Here is a 15121-nt window from a genome sequence, read left to right as displayed (position 1 = left end):
GGACAAGAACGCAATTGCCTGATGGTTCGAGGCGCAGTTGGCCTCATTGGGCAGTTGCGTCATTCCTTTGCGCTAGAACTGCCAGCCTCTCCACTTCAGCCTTGTCAATATCAACGCCCAAACTTATTGGAACATGCCTCGACCGACGCTCAAAATCATGTGCACTATTCACATCTGATCCTTTCCAATTGCCTAAGCCCTCAAGGGTATCAATACAAAATCCCAACCATGTACCGCCCTCCGGACCTTACTTGTCTAGAACCACCCACACGCTTCAGGCACTCTCCCCATATTCAAGCGGCGGGAGGCTGTTCTCTAGTTTCTTGTTCTTCGCTTCCCCCACTCCCCCTTTCTGTTGTGGTTTCCCCTGCTCGGGTGAGCTCTCCAATCCTGGTGAGTGAGCTTGCCCGGGGAGTAGCAGCCTCTGCATCATTACTTGCCGTGAGTGGTCGCTCAACCTCCCTCTCCCGGGCCCTTCCCTTGCGCCCACTCGTTGTGGCTCCCCCTCCGCGGCTCCTGCTTCTAACATCGTCATGTCTCAAATGGTCTCTCATCTCGTGGATCACCTCTCTGAAGCTCTCCTCAAGGGCATTCATGCGAGCCATCATAATCTTCGTGAACATCTCTTGCTGTTGTATCTGCTCTTTTTCATGGCGTGACTCGATTGTTCCTTTTGCCAGGTGAGCGGCAAATGAGCTGGGAAGTGCTCCAACGTAGCCTCCGCCTATTGCTCGGTTGTCACCAATGTCCGACACAAGGTCCATTTCGAGTGATGGTTTCCGCCGCACTTGAGCTTGTTGGTTTTTGAGCGACACCAACCCCGCCAAATTCGGCGTCGATCGGAAACCCTGTTCGTCCTTGGTGGCAAGAATCGGTCGCATACGAGTCGGGCCTGCTGTTCGCTTTGGAGTTCTATGGCCCGCACCACTGGACCCGGCTTTAGACACTGGTGTGCGAGCCCCTGATCCCGGTGCTGAAATATGTGCCTTAAATTGCGGAGGTTTACTCCCCTCAACTGACGAAGTTTGGTCCGTGCTGGAATCTGTCGTGGGTTTAAATATCATGGTTGCAGCCGACACGTTGCGGGAATGATGACGGACCAGGTTCTTGGGTGAGCGTCGAGGCGAATCAACACCTGAGCCTGGCATTTCGAGCTTCGCTTGTGAGATGGCTGCCATAGGTTGACCTGCTTCAGGAGTAGGGTGTCCAAGATTCTGCTTAGTTGTAAAATAGTCACGATGCTCAACGACGGCAGGGGCCGTGTTGTGTTTTTCCGGCTCTGTATCGCTTGGTGACCGGGGCTCGAGTGTGGTCGTGTCCTCTTCTTCACCGTCATCATTTGTAGGCATCTCATCGTCTCCATCCGCATCAGTGTTGTGCGATGGTTGCTCCAACGCAGAAGGTGTGGTCGTCACAGGATGTGTCTCTCCTGGAGACAAGAAATTTCCGTTGGTCGTGAAATCCTCTGGGTCAGATACAACTGACAATGTTTGGCGAGAAAAGTCGCGAACTCGGCTGATCCGGCGTGGTCTACGAGATGTTGCTTCCTTGGCTTCAAGCCTGTCGACGATTTGCCTGTCTTGCTCCTGCGGCGGGTCTGCCACGTCGTTGCCCATTGTATTCATCCATGTGCTAACCACGTTACTCGCCTTGCGCCGGTCGCGACTTGGATGAGCGCTTCTAACGGTACTGTCAAAAGGATGTCTGAACACTTCTTCGAGAGCCCTGTCCTGTCGGAAAGTGGCAATGGAAGGCGCTCGAGTCAGTCGCGGAAACTTTGTTGTTCTTCTCACGCGCCCGCGACGCTCGACAAGATCTATGCTGTCGTAGACGGTCGACTGCATGATGGTCTTTTCGTACAGTAAGATCGAAAACAGCAGGGGTAAGTGCGTGATCTTGATAATGGTACGATTGATCTTGACATATTGGCGGAAGGGAACGAAATACCTGAGAGGGACCAGAAGCCACTGCAGTATGTTGGTAGGCGCGACGTAAGAGAAGAGCGCGTCGGATTTGACGTGGGAGATGGTGTTGACCGCAAACAAGAACTGATGCTCTTCACTCGCGTTCCGGACGATAGCCATGAAGGAGTTGGTGAGGACGGTGATTAGGATGGTGACTACAAGGAAGTGACAAATGAACAGGAACAAGGTCAGAATCGTCTTCCCCAGAACGTTGTAGCTCTCCCATCGATCCCAGGCGGCGGGCGTGAAGCCCATGAGCATTTGTAGCAAGGCGTAAGCCACCGAGCTAGGAGTGTCAATACCATCGTTGCCAAACGACAAAGTGAGAGCAACAAAGAACCCACTGCAGCTGATCAGGATCAGCAGTGAAACTGCGATGAGATCCGCCGCCATGTATCGAAATGCAATCAGTAAAGGCGAAAAGTAGCGGTAGTGATCCAGTACAGAAAATAGTCGCGGAAAGAGCAAGATGGCATCGGCTGCAAGGACGTCGTAGGCCATGTTGGCCACCATATGCTTTCTAACATCTGGCATGAGGATCCCGTAGAGCCGCAGTGCTAAGTGGATGACCAAGATGAGGAGGATTCCCAAGTCGAATGTGTTCCAGAAGCTAGCAATGTAGAGACTGAAGCCTTGCTCATTGAATCCAACAATCTCGTCCAACATATAGCCAGCGGCCCAGAACCAGAAGATGACCTCGAGCGTCGTGATCTCGAGGGAGCGTTGCACAAGGACGGCGACAAACAAGCTTAGGAGAATGGCAAAGGACAAAGTAGACAAGATGTTGCGGTAGCGTGGCACCCGCAACCGGGACAACTTGAAAAGAGATGCATCCCGAGGATCATATAGTGTGACTGCTCTCCTTGGAGTGCGAAACTCGGTGTTGGAGGTTGTGGGCTTTGCCGCCAAGCCTCCATCATTGGTACCGTAACTTCTCGGTCGATTTATGGAAGGCAGCGGTCTATGGAGACTGTCGGCAGCAGAGTGAAACACAATTGTACCAGCCCAGATGGCCTCGAGCTGCTTCACAACCAGGGGATGGGAGAGAAACTTTTTAGCCTGAGCGCGGATGGCGATCTCGAAGCACGAGATTCTTGCCGGCCGTTGAGCCGGCTTTTTGGAGCTTGCTGTGTTTCTCCGTTCGTTCTCTGCATGAGGCACAGCATCCAACTGGCCTTGAAGAGGATCAAAGTCATAGGACAATGCGTCGATGAGCTCTCTTGTAGAAAAATCCTTGAGCAATTTAATGGCAACCAGCTCACAGACCATCGCACGGGTGGTGTTTGTTCCACTATTGCCCGAGGACATAGCAGCCTCTTTGCTGTACTGAAGACAGTTTGCCATGAGAGCATAGTGCGTGGCAGCATTCAGATGGTTGCTGCGAATTTCTTGCTCGATAGGCTTGACCAGGAATTGTGAAACCTGAGGAGCGCGAAGTTGCTCCCAGGTCAAGACAGTATCGCAACGAGAGCTCACCAGCAAACGGACGGCGTGGGTGAGAGAAAAGACGGGGATGGCATCGAGACGAGCGGCAGAGAATATGGGAAGGAGGGGTGTCGTATCCTCAGGCCCGTCTTCGTCTTCGTCTTCGTCACCGGCATCTTCTGCATCTTCAATGGTTTCCTCCTCTTCCTCCTCTTCGTCGTCATCCTCTTCATCTTCAGGGCTGTCTCCTTCGTCATCTATTTCTTCATCATGGCCTTCCTGAGAGAAGGCCCCACGGCCGGTCCCGGAAGACCACCTCCAACCATGTCGGGCCGGATTGCGTGAATTTTCGGGGGAAAGTGTCGTTCGAGAGTAGGTCGAGGAGAAAGGTGACCTCTCCCGCTGTCTCTGACTTCGGGGAGCGCGTGTCAGAGAGAAAGAAATCATGGCCGAACCAATAGCGGCGAGGGCAGTTGTGGCGCGCGGTGGGCGGTGGGCGGTGGGCGGTGGACGATCAAGCAGTGGGAAGGTGAATTAGAATTCGGAAGGCGTAAACAAACGGTTGCGACTCCGGGCTGAACACAAACCACGAAAACATCTCGACGCTAGAGGGGCATTTTCAACGGCAACAGGAAACCAGCAGCAGACTTGAGAATAAAGAAAAGGCAAGGAGGGATGAGCGAAGGACTTGTCGGTGAGTCTCTGATAGCAGCTTGGACAATGCGGGATATTCTGTGAGCAGAGGGTGCACCAGGCGAGTAGGTAGTGACCGCAGCTGCGCGCCCGTCCCACTTTGGCCTGGCAAAACCCTGAACCTTACCACTAGCAGCAGTCTTGGGTCGCCGATTGCTGATGCACGCAACAATTGCATCGAGGCACACGGGATTCCATCTGCATGTGCAGAATGCGGAGGGTGGAATTTGATGGGCGACTATCAGTGAGACGAGAGGTCAGTTGGACAAGCGGTGGGCGCAGGCGAATGTTTGGTGACATCAGGGCAGTGGTTGCAGATAAGGCGCTTGGGGATGGAGTTGCACAGTTCGGGCTTGTGATTGGGGGTGGCCTGCAGCAAAGCGAGGGAGGCGTGGGAGAGCTGTGGGCGACCTGTGGGCGACCTGCACGCTTACTGCCGCTTATGCAGAGGCGGCAGGGGGGATGCAGCGTGGGGAAGCACTGCGATCCTCGATCGATTTGACGCGCCAAAGAACAAGATATCGACGGGGCTTGGAAGGGTGAAGCCGCAGCGGGTGTGTAACATATGGTCAGGTCCAATCTGGTTCTCGTTGCTTCGGTCTCCCCCATCCGAAACCCTCTCCGTGACGCCGGCTCATCATCTCTCCTTGAGATTTGCCTTGTGCTCCTCTCGTCGTCTCGTGACCGGGGGCAAAAGGGGTGATGTACTCGGTATCCGTAGGCATGGAAAATTTAGCAGTGCGAGTACTCGTAGGTATCCGCAGGGGCCCTGAAGCCCGAGGCGGGCAGCTGCAGCAAGGAGCGGAGAGCCACGGCGTGTTCCGTCGCCTGATTGGCCGGCAGGAAAAAAAATTGCTTGGCATCAAAAAAGGACTTTCTCAGCACTGTCCACTGTCTCAATTTCATCTGGAACTGCAATAGCATGCAATTTGCTCTTCTCCCATTCCCTCCACGTCTGGTGTTGACACTGGCTCATACATAATTGCATCACCACCGCCATTCAACGCAGCAGATGTGCCCCTGATTGTTGCCCTGCTGCACTGACAGCAGTCCTCTCATTCCGCCATGAGTCGGTCAGTCTCATTGACCACCGATGGTCATCGCCCCATGTCTAGTGACAGTAATCTTCCCCAGAGTCCAACGGTTGCTGCTTCTGTTGGTATCAGCAATGCCGATGGGCCTCTCTCCCCTACCTATCAGATCGACGGAGACCATATAGGGGCTCTCAACCCTGTGGCGACACCACAACCCTTCAATGGTGACCAGCCAAAAGTCTACCTTGAGCTCCGGGATGGCCAAGTGTTCGAAGGCCTGAGCTTCGGTGCCAACAAAAGTATTTCTGGCGAACTCGTCTTTCAGACCGGCATGGTCGGCTACCCAGAGTCCATCACTGATCCGTCATACCGCGGTCAGATCCTTGTTATTACTTTTCCATTGGTTGGCAACTACGGCGTACCCTCCAGAGAGACCTTGGACGAGTTGCTCGGGGATCTTCCCAAGCACTTTGAGTCCGACCAGATCCACATCGCAGGACTTGTGGTTGCCTCATACGCGGGTGAGAGTTACTCTCATCACCTGGCTACTTCTTCTCTGGGCGCCTGGTTGAAAGAACAAGGCGTTCCGGCCATGTGTGGCGTCGACACTAGAGCACTGACAAAGATAATTCGAGAGGAAGGCAGCATGCTTGGCCGCATGCTTCAGACACGAGCCTCTTCAAAGTCAAAACTTTCCAATGGTGTCAAGCCTGATGCATTGTCAAATGGAGACATCGTGATGGGCCCACAGAACTGGCAAGAACAAGCTGAACGAGTGGAGTGGCATGATCAGAACAAGAGAAACCTTGTGGCAGAGGTGTCCGTGAAGGAGCCTCGAGTCCTCTCGCCTCCCGCAACCAGAGCTCTACTTCATCCCTCTGGCCGGCCCGTCCGTGTGGTCGTTGTAGATGTCGGCCTAAAATACAACCAGCTTCGATGTCTACTATCCCGAGGGGTGGAGGTTCTGGTGGTGCCGTGGGATTATAACTTTCCGGCCCTTGCTGGAAAAGATTACGATGGATTGTTTATCTCCAATGGTCCCGGAGATCCCGCAATGCTCTCAACAACGATCAAACACATCTCGGAGGCTTTGAGGGAAGCCCGAACTCCCATTTTCGGCATCTGCCTTGGTCATCAATTACTAGCTCGCGCAGCTGGAGCAGAGACGTTGAAAATGAAGTTTGGTAATCGCGGTCACAACATCCCTTGCACAAACCTTTTGTCCGGCCGATGCTACATCACTTCACAGAACCATGGTTTCGCTGTTGATTCCATGACCCTCCCTGAAGGTTGGGAAGAATTGTTTGTGAATGCAAACGATGGCAGCAACGAAGGCATTCGGCACGTGTCTCGGCCGTACTTCAGCGTGCAGTTCCACCCTGAATCGACGCCCGGACCCCGAGACACCGAATTCCTATTCGATGTCTTCATTGATGCAATCATGAAGAGCATCGATTCTGTGGATGCTCTACTCCTGCCTGTATCCTTCCCAGGCGGAACAATCGAGGAGAACGAGCAAGCACATCCTCGTGTCTCGGTTAAAAAGGTTCTGGTCCTTGGGAGTGGTGGCCTTAGCATTGGTCAAGCAGGCGAATTCGATTATTCCGGCAGCCAGGCAATCAAGGCTCTCAAGCAGGAAGGAATTTACACCGTGCTGATCAATCCGAACATTGCAACCATACAAACCTCTAAGGGTCTGGCTGACAAGGTCTACTTTCTCCCCGTCAACGCGGACTTTGTTCGGAAAGTCATCAAGTATGAGAGGCCGGATGGAATTTACTGCACGTTTGGCGGCCAGACTGCTCTACAAGTTGGCATCCAGCTCAAGGACGAGTTTGCGGCTCTTGGGGTACAAGTATTGGGGACTCCAATTGACACCATCATTACCACTGAGGACCGTGAGCTTTTCGCGAGAAGCATGGAGTCGATTGGAGAGAAGTGCGCCAAGTCAGCATCTGCTTCCAGCCTGGAGGAGGCAATGCGAGTGGTTCAAGTTATTGGATTTCCTGTGATTGTCAGAGCCGCTTACGCTTTGGGAGGACTTGGTAGCGGATTTGCGGAGGATCCGAATCAGCTGCGCGAGTTGTGCACGAAAGCATTCGCTGCAAGTCCGCAAGTGCTCATTGAGAGGAGCATGAAGGGCTGGAAAGAGATCGAATACGAGGTCGTGCGAGATGCCCGAGACAACTGCATAACCGTCTGCAACATGGAAAATTTTGATCCCTTAGGTATCCACACCGGGGACTCGATCGTCGTTGCTCCGTCGCAAACACTGTCGGATGAAGATTACAACATGCTACGTACCACAGCCGTCAATGTCATTCGGCATCTGGGCGTTGTGGGAGAGTGTAACATCCAGTACGCTCTCAACCCCTTTTCCAAGGAGTACTGCATTATAGAGGTGAACGCGAGACTTTCTCGCTCTTCTGCTCTTGCCTCGAAGGCGACGGGATATCCACTGGCGTACATTGCCGCCAAACTTGGACTAGGAATTCCCTTGAACGAGATATCCAATTCGGTCACGAAAAAGACTTGTGCCTGTTTCGAACCTTCGCTCGATTACGTGGTCGTCAAAATCCCCAGGTGGGACTTGAAGAAATTTACCAGAGTGTCTACTCAACTCGGGTCATCGATGAAGAGTGTTGGCGAGGTCATGTCCATCGGTAGGACATTCGAAGAAGCCATTCAGAAAGCTATTCGCTCTGTCGATTTCCATAATCTCGGCTTCTCAGATATCTCAAATCCTCTCATGTCAGTCGACGACGAATTGCAGACCCCATCAGACCAAAGAATGTTCGCAATCGCCAATGCCATGCACGCGGGATATTCTGTGGACAAGATCTGGGAAATGACCAAGATTGACAAGTGGTTCCTGTCTCGACTGAAGGGGCTGAGCGATTTCGCCAAACTCATGTCCACCTTCACGGCAACGAGCGTCCCTCCCGCGTTGATTCGCCAGGCCAAACAACTTGGATTTTCGGACAGACAGCTAGCTCGATACTGGAACTCGAACGAGCTGGCAGTGAGACGTCTGAGGGCCGAGGCAGGCATACATCCCTTTGTCAAGCAGATTGATACTGTTGCCGCCGAGTTTCCCGCGTACACGAATTATCTCTATCTTACCTACAACGGCACAGAGCACGACATCACATTCAACGATCACGGAGTGATGGTCTTGGGATCGGGTGTCTACCGCATTGGTTCCTCTGTGGAATTCGATTGGTGCTCAGTCAGAGCCATCCGCACTCTCCGGCAGCAAGGCTTCAAAACGATCATGGTCAATGTAAGTTATTTTTCGTTTGATATGCCCGCTGGATTGTGGCCATTCTCCTTCATAGCCTCTGGGGACGTGTTTTTCCTAGAGTGGGTTGTGGGCTTCTTGCCTGGCCCCCCCAAAGCTCCCTTTTGTTCTTCAGTACTTCAACCACCATTTACTAATGTAAAAATAGGTGAACCCGGAGACCGTAAGCACTGATTTTGACGAGGCCGACAGGCTGTATTTTGAGAACCTTGGTCTAGAAACGGTTCTGGACATCTATCAGCTGGAATCTGCCAGTGGTGTCATCATTTCCATGGGTGGACAGACGCCCAACAATATCGCCCTACCTTTGCATCGGCTGAATGTAAAGATACTGGGAACATCCCCAGAAATGATTGACTCGGCCGAAAATAGGTACAAATTCTCCCGGATGCTGGATAGGATCAATGTGGATCAGCCTTCCTGGAAGGAGCTTACCAGCATCGAGGATGCCCTGCAGTTCTGCGAAAAGGTGCAATATCCTGTTCTAGTGCGACCATCATATGTTCTCTCTGGAGCAGCGATGAATACCGTGTATTCCAAGGACGATCTCGCCAGCTACCTCAACCAAGCAGTTGCCGTATCAAGGGAGCATCCTGTTGTGATTACGAAGTATATCGAGAATGCCAAAGAGATCGAAATGGATGCCGTCGCAAAAGACGGTGTCATGACAGGGCATTTTATCTCCGAGCACGTCGAAAACGCCGGTGTTCATTCGGGAGACGCCACCCTCATTTGTCCTCCGCAGGATCTTGAGCCCGAAACCATTGCTCGAATTGAGGAAGCGACGCGCAAGATTGGGAATGCGCTCAATGTCACAGGTCCATTCAACATCCAGTTCATTGCCAAAGACAACGAGATCAAAGTTATCGAGTGCAACGTGCGAGCCTCGAGGTCATTCCCCTTTGTCTCGAAAGTCATGGGCGTGGATCTTATCGAGATGGCGACCAACGTGATGATGGATAAACCTGTGACCCCTTACCCGCCCATCAACCTGCCTCCAGACTATGTCGGTGTCAAGGCACCTCAATTTTCGTTCTCTCGCTTGTCGGGAGCAGATCCCGTACTGGGCGTCGAGATGGCGTCGACTGGAGAAGTTGCCTGCTTTGGACGAGATCGCTACGAAGCTTACATCAAGGCAACCATTTCGACTGGCTTCAAACTACCTGAGAAGAATATACTTCTCTCTATCGGGTCATTCAAAGACAAGGTGGAAATGCTTCCTTCGGTCCAGAAATTGCACCAGATGGGATATAATATATTTGCAACATCTGGCACGGCTGACTTTCTCGAGGAGCACGGCGTCAAGGTCAAATACCTGGAAGTTCTTGCTGGAGATGACAAAGATCAAAAATCCGAATATTCTCTGACCCAGCACCTCGCCACCAACATGATCGACCTCTATATCAATCTGCCCTCCAACAACAGATTCAGGAGACCTGCCAACTATATGAGCAAAGGCTATCGGACCCGGAGAATGGCTGTCGACTACCAGACTCCTTTGATCACGAACGTCAAAGTTGCCAAGATCCTCATCGAAGCACTAGCCAGGCACTATGACTTGAACATCCGGAATATCGACTTCCAGACCAGTCATCGAACAGTGGTTCTTCCGGGACTGATCAACGTGGCAGCATTTGTGCCAGGTATTACTCAGAGGGGGTCTCCGGACTTCTCCCTCGTTACCAAGGCGTCGATCGCGGCGGGCTTTAGTATGGTTCGGGTGATGCCTGTCGGCATCGATAGTGCTGTCACCGATGCTCGCTCCTTGAAAATCGCACAATACAATGCCCAGAGTGGAGCATTCTGTGACTTCAACCTATCCGTGGCGGCCACCGATTCTAATTCCGAGCAGATCGTCCACGTCAAGGAAGAGGTTGGCTCGCTCTTCATCCCTTTCAACCATCTCTCCTCTGGCAATATCAACAAAGTTGCAACCGTGACAGCACATTTCGGAACTTGGCCGTCATACAAGCCTATTGTGACCGACGCAAAGACCACAGATCTAGCATCAATCCTCTTGCTCGCTAGCCTACATGATCGAAAAGTCCACGTGCACAACGTCACGTCCAGGGACGATATCAGTCTGATTGCTCTTTCGAAGGAGAAAGGCTTGAAAGTCACCTGTGACGTGTCAATCTACAGTCTCTTTTTGTCTCAGTTGGACTACCCCAAATGCTCTGCGCTCCCGACCGCGGCCGACCAGCGAGCTTTGTGGGACCACCTTCCAACAATTGATGTGTTCTCGATAGGTAGTCTGCCATACCAGATTGCCGGCGAAGATGCAGGTCCGACTGTGGGGATCACTGATGCTCTTCCACTGCTATTGACGGCGGTGTCAGAAGGAAGGATGACGGTGGAGGACGTCATCGGACGCCTGCACGACAACCCGACGGCCATCTTTGAGCTTCACGACCAGCCTTCGACGTCTGTCGAGATTGATATTGATCGCCCCTATGTTCTTCAGGCCGGCGAGGTGTGGTCGCCATTCGTCGGAAGGACTTTGCGGGGTGCAGTCTCGAGAGTCATTTTCCAGGGCAAGACCGCTTGCCTCGATGGTGAACTCCTTCTTGATGGACCTCGAGGTTCCGACATGTCTTCACACCTGCTCCACCCTGTATCGACAATGGGGACTTCTGGGTCTCCAGTCATCCAGGCACAAGTGGAAAGTCCAGGCGACAGACGAACCTCCGCTCTCGACACCACGGCAAACAGACGTGTCTCGATGAGCGCCCGGAGCAGGCCGATCGTCCGGGCTCGGCCCATGGACGAAGTCCTCGAGACGACCACTCCGATGCTTCCAACTGCAGCGTTGTACCAACCGCAACCTCCATCCACAATCTCGCCGTCTCTGCTCTCTCTTCTGGCTTCATCGCCTTTCAAAAACCGCCACGTCCTCTCCGTCAATCAATACAACCGTCAAGATCTGCACATCTTGTTCACCGTGGCACAGGAAATGCGGCTCGGTGTGCAACGCCAAGGCATCCTCCCCATCCTGCAGTCCCGTGTTCTGTGCACCATGTTCTACGAGCCCAGCACGCGCACGTCCGGGTCCTTCGACGCTGCAATGCAACGGCTAGGAGGTCGCACCATCGCCATCAATACCGATCACTCTAGTACCCAAAAGGGAGAGACCCTGCAGGACAGTATCCGGACGCTGGGCTGCTACGGCGACGCGGTAGTACTCCGCCATCCGGACGAAGAATCCGCCGCCACTGCAGCCAAGTTTTCCCCAGTGCCCATCATCAACGGAGGAAATGGGAGCCGTGAACACCCCACCCAGGCCTTCCTCGACCTCTTCACCATCCGCGAAGAGTTGGGTACTGTGACCGGTCTCACGGTCACGTTCACAGGTGACCTCAAGTACGGACGCACGGTCCACTCCCTGGTTAAGCTCCTCCAGTACTACGAGGTGCGCATCAACCTCGTGTCGCCCAAAGCGCTTGCCTTGCCGCCTGAAGTGCGCGACCTCCTGGTGTCTTCGGGCCAACTGGCCATCGAGTCCGACACGCTCACCCCGGAGATCGTGGCCAAGAGCGACGTGTTGTATTGCACGCGCGTCCAAAAGGAGAGATTCCCCTCGCTCGACGAATACGAGAGGTTGAAGGACAGCCTGATCGTGGACAACTCGGTCCTTAAACACGCCAAGCAGAGCATGATTGTCATGCACCCGTTGCCGAGGAACAGGGAGATCAGCGAGGAAGTCGACTTTGACCAGCGCGCCGCCTACTTCAGGCAGATGCGGTACGGGCTGTACACGAGAATGGCGCTGTTGGCGCTCGTGTTGGCGCATTAGAACGAGAAAGCTGCGGAAGCAGTTGGTGCCAGAGAGGTTTCTATCTCCGGGTGTGCTATTTTCCATCTTTCCTTTGGGTCGTAGAACGGCATCTGGACGGAGGGAGTGCTAACGGAGATCAAAAACCACGAACACGAAAAAATCAACCAAGAAAACACGAGCCAAAAAAAAAGAGAAGCGTTGAAAGCTTGATCAAGACATGATATGACAAGGGACCGACACCCAGCACCAACAACCACCAAAAAAAAACACAGGACCTGGAAAACGGAAACCGGAAACCGGAAAGACTATGGTCTGCGCGACCTCGAAAAGACAAAACTGGAATGGGAGACTGAAAAAAAAAAAAAAAAAAAAAAAACCAAAGTCAGAGTTTATAGACCTTTTTGTAGATCGAGATTGTCAAATTTGATAGACTAAGCGGGTAGTAAAAGAGACCCTCGGAGTCTTCGCCTCGCGGCGAGTATATGAAGTGATGAGCGTGATGTATGTAGTTATGTGTGCATGTATGTATATGGGTATATGGGTATATGTGTACAAGTGTATCTGTCTGTGTGTGTGTGTGTATAACAATGTTAATAGTGTATTTGTGCTATATGGCTCTCCCTCTCTGGGTGTGTGTGTGTGTGTATGTGTATATTCGCGTGTATACAAAGGTATACTACTACCCGGGCGGAACGGTGTTCTTCTCGTAGAAGGAGAGGAATCTGCGAGCGAGACGAAAAGAGAGAGACAAACACACAGAGGGGTGGGGGGGAGGAGGCGAAGCAGCCTCGTCTTGGCAAGGCTGTCTGTCTCTTAACTATGCTTGTGTGGACTACCTATACTCCGTACACCGAGTTCTTTTCAATGGGACACGGGGACAATCAATTCTTACAATGGAACACGAGCTTTTGATATATTGGCGACAACCCTCTGATAGCTCCTCGTCGAAGTTGGAAAAAGCCCCGCGGGTCCGGTGTAATCCAATCTAGCTGACCTATTAGATCGCCTCAGTGACGCGATCAACCCCCCCTTGCCGGTACCATCCGTATGTATTCATTATGTGATAGAGCCGACACTCACTTTCGGGGCGAGATCATCGGGTTTGCGCCACCTGGCAACCGCTGCTCTCTTTCCACCTTGAGGCTGATTCCATGCCACTCGGTACAGACGGGGAAGAGCTGACCCGCCAACTACCCTCAGCCTCGTCATCTCCGGTGCAACAGTGCTGCCAATGACATACCCCCAGTGACGCGCAGTGTCTCAGCCGAGTGACCGCCAGCGTGCGCCTGTCGGGGAGCAGACGGCCGCATCGCTTCTTTCCCCTGAGGCTGTGCCTCGTCGAACCGGAAGGGGAGAAGGCTGCAGGCGTCGCTGGACCTCGTTTTGTCAAATTTCCGATACGCCATCGCAACCCCCAGATCTTCCATGCACTCCGCAAGACGTGTACTCGTATCTCACAATTTCCGCAACAAGTGACTCGGCTCCAAGGTCGCCGTCCCTGCTCCTAGCCATCCCCCTTGCATAGTGACCTCGAGTCCAGCTGGATTGGGGCCCCGCATCTCCCAAGACAAGATGCGAATGTGAGATTGAGGCTGCTACCTTGTCACTTTCCAGAAGTGACAAGATCCTGCGTCGCACAGGTATATAAATCGGCCTGAAGTACTCAGAGCCGGGGATCTTGTGGTGCATCTTTCATCAACTCAAGAACATAGACCCAAGCAGAGCATTTCCCAGCATACCATTTGCAGCCCTTGCAAAAACCCAGTATAGCTTACCGTGTGTCAAAACAACTCCAACCTCAGCATCATCATCATCATCATCTTCGCCTTCGCAAATGTCTTCTCTTGTGAAATACGTTGCATTTCTGCTGGCGGGTAGGATTTGCCAGATATCCTTTCGAGCAAGTGGACTTTCGTTGACCTTCTTCCAAGCTTCCGCCTACGTCTTTGCGGTCGCACTCCCGCAAGGAAACAGCAACTGCGCCCATTGGTGTCAAGACAACTATGGAGTCTGTGGATTCAAAAATGTGGGGGAATGCGTCTCCCATGCCTCCCACAACGATTTCGAGTGCGGAACATGCCCTACGCCAGCCCAGTGGGAGGACTGGGAAGAGTAGGAGCAGTCGGTCGGGGCTGAGAACAGGGGACAGGGGGGCGGAGGATGTATGGTGACAACCTACCCAATTCGAATTAGTAGTTCGTTTCGCGCCAGAATTATAATGTCAGAAACAACGAATTCGACGTCGGAATCTCGACATGAGCCCTTTCCATTTCCATCCTTGGGCCTGAGCATCACCTGAGTCGATTCTCGGCGACGCAACGGGCTAACCACGCGAACCAGTGACAGAGGAACTTGCCTCAAGGCGTGCGGCCTCTTAGGGTGGAAGTGGAGGTACGGACCTGTCGCTAGATGCGAATGACATGGGGTTGGATTCCACTTGACATTGATGCACTGGACCCGATGTGCCCTCCTACAACCCCACTACCGGCCAGACTCTCCTCGGCAAGGAAATAGAAGAATTGGTCAATTTGATCTCGAGCGTCCGTACGCTCTTGATATGGCTCAAATCCGACTTAGATTGGTAGAGTATATGGTGGTGGTGGTTGGTTGACTACATCTTTGACTTCCTGGGGTGGGCACGTATCGGCCAATCGCGTTGGAGGCAGCTACACCTTCTGGGACTCTTTTGTCTAGCTTTTTTTTGGCAGGATGAGCCTTTAGATAGAGTTATGTATTACCGCCAATGTGCCGCCTCTCCAATACCTACATCGTATTGTTCGTGGTCATGAGGGCCAAATTTCAGGGAATAGCTTATCGCAAAGCCTCATCCGCGCCTTCAACGCTCGAAGCTCACCCCCTCGCGTGGGGCCGCTATTATTGGACAGTAACGAGTCGTCCGCGACATATTTGGCCCAGTGCTCGCTAGCTC

The 15121-nt window shown here is 52.8% G+C and overlaps 2 protein-coding genes across 2 annotated transcripts; one reads left to right on the top strand and one right to left on the bottom strand.

Annotated features, from left to right (window-relative positions):
- Positions 1 to 42: 42 nt before the first annotated feature.
- Positions 43 to 4086, bottom strand: PV07_00419 (uncharacterized protein). Its single transcript, XM_016386869.1, has one exon. The coding sequence runs from the start codon at positions 3834 to 3836 to the stop codon at positions 294 to 296; it is 3543 nt and encodes a 1180-aa protein (XP_016253797.1). The 5' UTR covers positions 3837 to 4086; the 3' UTR covers positions 43 to 293.
- A 914-nt stretch (positions 4087 to 5000) lies between these two features.
- Positions 5001 to 12567, top strand: PV07_00418 (protein pyrABCN). Its single transcript, XM_016386868.1, has 2 exons — positions 5001 to 8399; positions 8566 to 12567. The coding sequence occupies exons 1-2, from the start codon at positions 5148 to 5150 to the stop codon at positions 12208 to 12210; spliced, it is 6897 nt and encodes a 2298-aa protein (XP_016253796.1). The 5' UTR covers positions 5001 to 5147; the 3' UTR covers positions 12211 to 12567.
- Positions 12568 to 15121: the final 2554 nt, after the last annotated feature.

The sequence above is a fragment of the Cladophialophora immunda genome (assembly GCF_000835495.1).
Source record: "Cladophialophora immunda strain CBS 83496 unplaced genomic scaffold supercont1.1, whole genome shotgun sequence".
Lineage (NCBI taxonomy): Eukaryota > Fungi > Ascomycota > Eurotiomycetes > Chaetothyriales > Herpotrichiellaceae > Cladophialophora > Cladophialophora immunda.
Note: the sequence above shows the minus strand (reverse complement) of the source record. Positions and strands in the feature narration are given on the sequence as shown.

What these genes read in the sequence shown, in the direction of transcription:
- PV07_00419 (XM_016386869.1), bottom strand. Translation starts at nt 3,836, where the DNA reads ATGATTTCTTTCTCTCTGACACGCGCTCCCCGAAGTCAGAGACAGCGG.
- PV07_00418 (XM_016386868.1), top strand. Translation starts at nt 5,148, where the DNA reads ATGAGTCGGTCAGTCTCATTGACCACCGATGGTCATCGCCCCATGTCT. An exon ending in TCAAAACGATCATGGTCAAT is followed by an intron (nt 8,400 to 8,565) that starts GTAAGTTATTTT and finishes ATGTAAAAATAG; the next exon opens with GTGAACCCGGAGACCGTAAG.